Source organism: Cottoperca gobio, chromosome 5 (assembly GCF_900634415.1).
Source record: "Cottoperca gobio chromosome 5, fCotGob3.1, whole genome shotgun sequence".
NCBI lineage: Eukaryota > Metazoa > Chordata > Actinopteri > Perciformes > Bovichtidae > Cottoperca > Cottoperca gobio.
The window spans coordinates 14223476-14230290 of NC_041359.1; the positions used below are offsets into that span (position 1 = coordinate 14223476).

The 6815-nt window shown below is 40.0% G+C and overlaps 1 protein-coding gene across 3 annotated transcripts in view; it reads left to right on the top strand.

Moving 5' to 3' along the window:
- Nucleotides 1-6417, top strand: part of foxj3 (forkhead box J3) — a 71766-nt gene extending 65349 nt beyond the window's left edge. For 2 of the 3 annotated variants that reach the window (XM_029431401.1, XM_029431400.1), the window contains 4 exons: nucleotides 373-474; nucleotides 1044-1235; nucleotides 1654-1752; nucleotides 1934-6417. In XM_029431401.1, coding sequence (XP_029287261.1) covers nucleotides 373-474; nucleotides 1044-1235; nucleotides 1654-1752; nucleotides 1934-2046 — 506 coding nt within the window. In that variant the 3' untranslated portion in view covers nucleotides 2047-6417. The remainder of the gene's footprint in view (nucleotides 1-372; nucleotides 475-1043; nucleotides 1236-1653; nucleotides 1753-1933) is intronic. The other variant, XM_029431402.1, reaches the window with a different exon arrangement.
- The last annotated feature ends 398 nt before the right edge of the window (nucleotides 6418-6815 follow it).

A 6815-nucleotide genomic window follows, 5' to 3' on the forward strand; every position in this document is an offset into this window, starting at 1 on the left:
ATCCAGTGACTTGGGCAGCTCTTTCAGAGTCGACTGGCTCCTCCTAGTGGCCGCGACGCAGAGCTGAACTGTTTAAAAGCCTGATAAACTGTTTTATTTGGTTCTACCGTCTCATTCATTTGGTGCTAGGACTGCCTGCACAGCTATAAAAATGTGACTACAATGAAAATGCATCATCTGGCCTTATTACTTAACCCACAGTATATACCAATTACAGCAGCAATTATTGTGCAGTTGTCCATAAATGATGTAATTAGGACTAAATCTGTATTTGTCCCAGGAGTGAACTTGGTGTTGGAGCCTAAATTACCTGTATCCTTCACGTCTCTTATCTTGTAATGTTACAGATAGTATGCTGTGTGTGTGTTGCAGGTTTACTGTCTGACTGGTACCCAAATCTGGATGCACTGAAAGAAAGCTGTCGTATTGCTAGCAGCTATAACTGGGCTGATGTCGACCTTTCACCTTTCCAAGGTGCGGTTTGGACGCTACAAATAGACCTTATTGTATTACAAATATTCAACAAACGATAGTTATGTAATGTATTTGATTTATTTGTCCGAGATCAAGATTTTTCTAGATTACAGAAGGAACAAAACATTTAAAGCCGGGAGCTGATAGTACAGTACTGCCCCAGCTTTTGATTGAGTGCTGAAGTGTTGACACTGTGGAGTTGATTACGAGTTTAATTAAACTGAGCTCTTCAATTAAATAACACTGCCTTCAAGTTTAATTACCAAAACACCGAGCTCAGCAGGTCAGTTTATCCAATTACAGTCTAGGATTGCAAGGTAGGATGTTTTTTTAAATATCACCCACTGAAGGTTACTGACATAATGAATATATATTGCAACCAAAGTTTTTTGCTTTGTGTTTGTAAATTAGTTTCTCATTTACTAAATTTATATCCTTTGGACAGTCGGCTGGTGCAGTTTCATACATTTCATTGTCACAAAGGCATGTTAGTGCAGACAGATACTGCCTGTAGCTCTGATAGTAACTCTGGTTGTAATGTCTATAAATGTGTCTTTTATGTTCCTAAGGGTTGAGAGACAGTATGAGACAAGCGGAGTTGAACAATTGGTCCCTGGAACCCACCCAGATCGCCGACCTCTGCTCGTCCATCAACCAGTTTTTTGCCCGCACCGGTGTAATCCAGCCACAAGGGGCAGTGCAGCCTCCTGTTTGTCACAGCTCCATGCACCCCAACAAACCCAGCCAGCACCTCAACACAGGTTAAACACTCACTCCTTTACCCTACCACCTTATTTAGATTAAGTGTAGTTGAGGTGAGTAGTTTTTGTTTTGACATGAGATAGTTTCTCAACTAAATAAGAAAGTGATAGGTATATAATCATATAGAGCTAGCAGCTTTTTCTTTTGTCTTCTGATTTGTATTTATTCATAGTAAACTCTTAGTACAAAAAGTCTTTATAAGTTAACACACAACACATTGCCTGATGAATTGATCTAGTATTATAGAACATGATGTTTCACCTGTGGATATTTGCTCAAATCTGAAATAATTCAGAGATTCCCTGTAAAATGACACTGCTAACTAAAACTAAAACTTTTATTCAGATGCATGACTTGAAGAGGTGCATTGCCGGGGTTAATTGAGGCTTATAGTAAAAGTTCTGATACTGTCTTCAGGAAATCTCTACATGGACACCAGACAGAGCATGTCCATGATGGGTCCTCCAGGATATCCCCACATGCCCCCCATGAGCAGCACAGGACCCGCAATGACAGGTGACATGAAGCCACAGAGAGAAACATGATTCAAATACTCACTAACAGTCGTTATTAAACCTTAGATTTACAGTTTTTATTAATAAACCCACTATTTTCAGCTTTTGTTCCACACCTGCCTAAGCAAAGCTAACAGCTGTGTGGATCTGACTCTCTCCCCCCCCCCCTGTTCTCTCTCCAGGACACCATGCACCGATGAACCAGCAGCACATGATACCTACCAGAAACTTCCAGATGCATCGCATGCCAGCTGATGACATCCAGGATGACTTTGATTGGGACTCCATTGTCTAGCCCCTAGACCTCCTTTTTGCAAAACAAAAGGGAGCGAGGAGAGGAGTTGGAGGCCAGAGGAAGCCAGGCTGAGCTGAAAGGCCGCAGGAGGAGGAGGAGGCCACTGTGGGTGGGATGCAGAAGAACATTTGACAAGCTTTGGAGAAAGACAGACTTCAGAGTCCAGACATTTTTTCAAAAGCAAAACATAACTAGAAAATGTTACTTTGAAGACAATCATATTTAGTCGGACATGTTAAAGTGATTGCTTATGTACTTGTCTAGAGACGAGTAGAACACATTCACGTCTAAACCACACGCTCCTCAGCTCCTCAGCCAGCCCTCTCCCCGTCCCTAGCCAGCAGCCTTCCAAAGTCCAAACCCCTCTCCCCCCCGACCCCCTGCTCCGTAACTGTTATGTGATTTGAGCGACGTGTTCAGCTTGTAATTCTTCTCGTGTTGACATTGGCCTCAGCTGCCTCTTGGATGAGTTTATCTCTCTTTTTTAAAAAACGATTTTGTTTTATTGTTCTTTTTTGTTTTTTTAAGAAACACAGGCCGTCTCTGTGAGTAATGTGATGGTGCTCGTTGGTCGCTTTTGGGAGAAAGTGGGCCCCACTGTGGCTGAATTGGTGGTAAAGTTAGGTTTACAGTAACTTTGAACAGGGTGTGAAATGTTTAAGCAGGCTTGATATTAAACAAACCGAGAGAGAAAGTGAGAGAGAGATCACAGAACGTATGGTGATCTGGTTTCATAGCCAACCAATGTGATCAGGCTCACTGCAACAGACTTGTTTTTCCTAGTTCTCTGTCTCAAGCACTTCAAGACGAGTGAGTATGATGAGTGTGAGAAGAAGGTGAAGCAGGGAAGTCAAATATTTCTTGTCTTTTTTTATTTCATTCAACCCAAAGTAACATGAGGTTCTCTGTGTGCATCGTGTAGGTTAATAATTGCTTTACCAATCAGAAGCTGTTATAACATGACATACTAAACAAATTCACATTTTAATAATAAAGTTCATCACTTTTAGGTGAGTAGCCTATTGATCATTAAACAAGCCACCATCATTCAGAGATGAAATAACGTTTGATAGAGTCCGATATATTGGTGGGGGTCAGCATTATCGGCTTCTCACCAATATATCTGTATTGGCAGATACGTCGGCTGATAATTAACAAATTATTTTCCAAATAGTTTGTACCGCTCAGCCCCTATCATGGTCAACTTTGTTTAGAGAAACTTTATTGTTAAAAAACTAAAACCGGCCGATATATCATCATCTGATTTTTAAACGCTCAGATGTGTTGGTATTGGACGGGCCCTAGTTTGCAAGCAAGTGTTTTGTTTAATTGTACTGTTCAAGTCAGCGGGGTTTGGTTTTATTAAAGGTAAAGTCCGACATTTTGGGGAGTTGGATGAGATGATTGTATGGTAAATATGAAGCGACACTGCACAGGGGGAAATGACCAGCCTGGCTCTGCCGATGAGCTCCTCTGAAGCTCGTTAATGAAATCGTTACCTCCTTTGTTCAATCCGTACAAAAACAGAGGCGTAAAAATGTCAATTTAACTTTTTACAGGGTCTATATGCCGGACTATTTCTTACCTTGTTGCGTTGACGTCCCGGCGATATAAAGTGTTAATTAGCTTTACAGGCACTGGTCGGCTGACTATGTTACCGTACCACAGAGCCGTTGCTAGCTGCTTTCCGTTTCCAGTCTTTCCAGACGTGAGAGTGGTATCGATCTTCTCTTCTAACTCTATGCAAGATACAAACGTATTATAAACATAGTTCCTATCATGCCAAACTATTCTTTTAAACAATTTCACTTGAAATTGTATGCACAACATGTTAATAATTTGTACTAGTGACAGAACCAAGTAAAACGTAAGAGCCTGTATGCAATTTTGAGAGTTATGGTTTCAAGCCTCACTGACTTGAAACATCGCTAGTAAAATAATAAATTGTATTACAATAAAGAACTAATAGGGGTGTTGAAGCTTCTGAATGTCCTAATACTTTGTTTGATTAATGATCAATAGGATATGCATCACATTTCCATTTGAAAGGCAAAAAAAAAGCATGAGTTTCACAGAACATTTCTTTGATTTGTAAAATAAGTTAAATCCAAATTCATGCCTTTTTCCGCCTATTGTACATCAAAGTGACTTTTCGATGCTACACATGTTTATTGTCACTTCTGACATTTAAATTACGGAGATATGATTCTTTTAACTGCCCAATGTTTTGTTGTGATAGTTCGATAGCGTCAGATTTTGCTATTATACAATCATAACGGAATGAGAAATGTGACTCATACAGTGTGTGTGTGTGTGTGCGCGTGTGTGTGTGTGTGTGTTGGTTGAACATATGGTGTGTGCGTGCGTGTGGGTATTTTGGTTTTATTGTCATTTTAGGGCTATGATTGATTGCTGCAAACATCTCTACGCTATCTACGAGCACAAAAGCAGATGCACACAGCGATTAAAGAATGCTTTTTTTTTTTGTGGGAAGGGTATCCGAAGCACAGAACGGGGAGATCAGCGGTTCTGGAAACCTGTCCTCTGTGTCCTGTAACAAGTGGCTCCTCAATCAGACAGGTGCTGAACTTTAGAGGCACTATGTTGAAAAAAAAGAAGAAGCCCTTTGCACACTTCTGTTGATCTTTACCGTTTTAAAGATGCAAAGCACCTCCTCGATCTCTAAGGCAATTCGCTTTAATGCTCTCAATTCGCTCACATTAAAACTGACCCCGAGAGGCACTTATTGTCCGCAGTTGACAATGAACAGGATTATTTCGCCTCACTTCAATACTGCTAGACTATGTATGGTGCTTTGCATCTATAATGCTGTGTGTCCTTGTTTAAGGGAGTAATTCAACATTTTGGGATATTTAGTTTTTTAAAAGCGGCATCCAGCAGCCTGTCTGTATTAAGACTGGAAATGTTGGGAAACAGCTAGCATGACTCTGTCCAAAGGTAACACAATCTGCCTGCTAGCACCTCTAACGTGCACTAGTTAACATGTTATATCTCATGTATTTATCTGTGGAAAAAGACAAAACAAACAAAAAAACAATGTATAATTTTTACTGAGGGGTCATGTGTCAGACTATTTCCTGTCTGTGTGCAATCTGCAATCTCTCCCCGGAGTTATAACGTGTTTGTTACTGAGCTTTAGAGGTGCTGGGAGGCGGATTTTGATGGCGTCGCACAGGCTGGTGGTTTCCCCTTCTATCCAGTCTTTATGCTAAGCTAAGCTAACCAGCTGCTGGCTGTAGCTTCATATGTACCGTCCAGACATGAGTGTGGTATCAATCTTCTCATCTAACTCTCAACATTTTAGTTGACACAGTGTATTTCCCAAAATGTCAACCGATTCCTTTTAAGATAATTTCACAACAAGGGACTCCAGTGATCACCGTTTTAGTTTTGTTTTCATATTTGAATGACAATCATGGATTCTTTTTTATGATATTACATAATGTCTTTGTTATTTGTGAGAAAAGGCACGTTCAAGTCTCACATGGTGGTTTTATTGGATGTTCTAGAACCAGATGTTTCTACATTTGAACAGTTTATTTGAAACTAGAACCAGCTCAGTTTTATACTGAAGATCTTCTGTTAAACTGTCCACAGCTGCACTGTGCAGATGAAGTCAAGTTCTCTTCTTTTAACTGATGATACTGCCATTCATTTTTATATTTTCCTGCCAATCATACCTGTCCTCTCCTGCTACTTTCTGCTCTGTTTTTGTCTGTCTTTGTATATCAAATGTCCGTCTGTGGATCTCAACTGAGTTTTTAAAGTTTTGTTCAACTGCCAGAATTTCTTAATTAATGCTCAGACAGAATACTAAATCAGTTAAAGGACCCAAATCACTCTTTTAGGCGAGTGTGGGCCAAGGGACTGCAGCTGAAGACGGCAGTGAAAAAGAGCCTCAATGTGTTTTCATTAGGACTCTATGGACCCACGATAGAGAACATCCTGTGAGTCCTCGGTTGGTGTGAAGGTGAAGTGTGTTTCAGTTCTTCCAGGTGAAGATTGCGAACACACAAAGCTACTGTTTGAGCACAGCAGCCCATTGGGACAACACATGATTTGAACAAACGGATGTGGCTAAAAGGGAAAAAGGTGAAGACAATGACTGGATCACAATCACAATTTTACATTATGTCTGTATGTGTGTGTGTGTGTGTGTGTGTGTGTGTGTGTGTGTGTGTGCGTGTGTTTGCTTGTGTGAGTTTTTGTTGTTTTTCAAAAGACGATTTAAGTTTTCAAATACCGCTTGACATGTACCTGCCAGAGAGATTACTATTATTGGGAAAAAAAGATGAAAAGATGAAAAAAAAAAAAAAGCCTTGTTACAATATGGGAGAGAACTGCCAACAAGTACTGCTGATTGGGGCCTATTTTATTCAGTGCTGGTGTGTTGTTGTGCTTGTACATAAATGTCTTTTCAATCATCCCTTTTTTCCTCTTGGGGTGGGGTATCAAGGCTGGGGGTGGGTCTTATTCACAATAGACAGGAGCAAAAAGAATAGAGTATTTTGTTATTGTCCAATCAGAGGGTGACAGTATGTATATATCTATATTGTATATATGTGATGAAAATGCGTTGGCTTTTTGTGTGACACTACCTTTTACCTGTACTATGGTTCTACATTCAGTGTTTCAGTGTTGATAATATATATTTGGTTTGTGTTTTATTTTTCTGTTTTGTTTTGATTTCGTCTTTGTCATTTCTTGTATTTTTTTTCCCTCCTCTTTGTCCTTTTTTTGTTTATTGC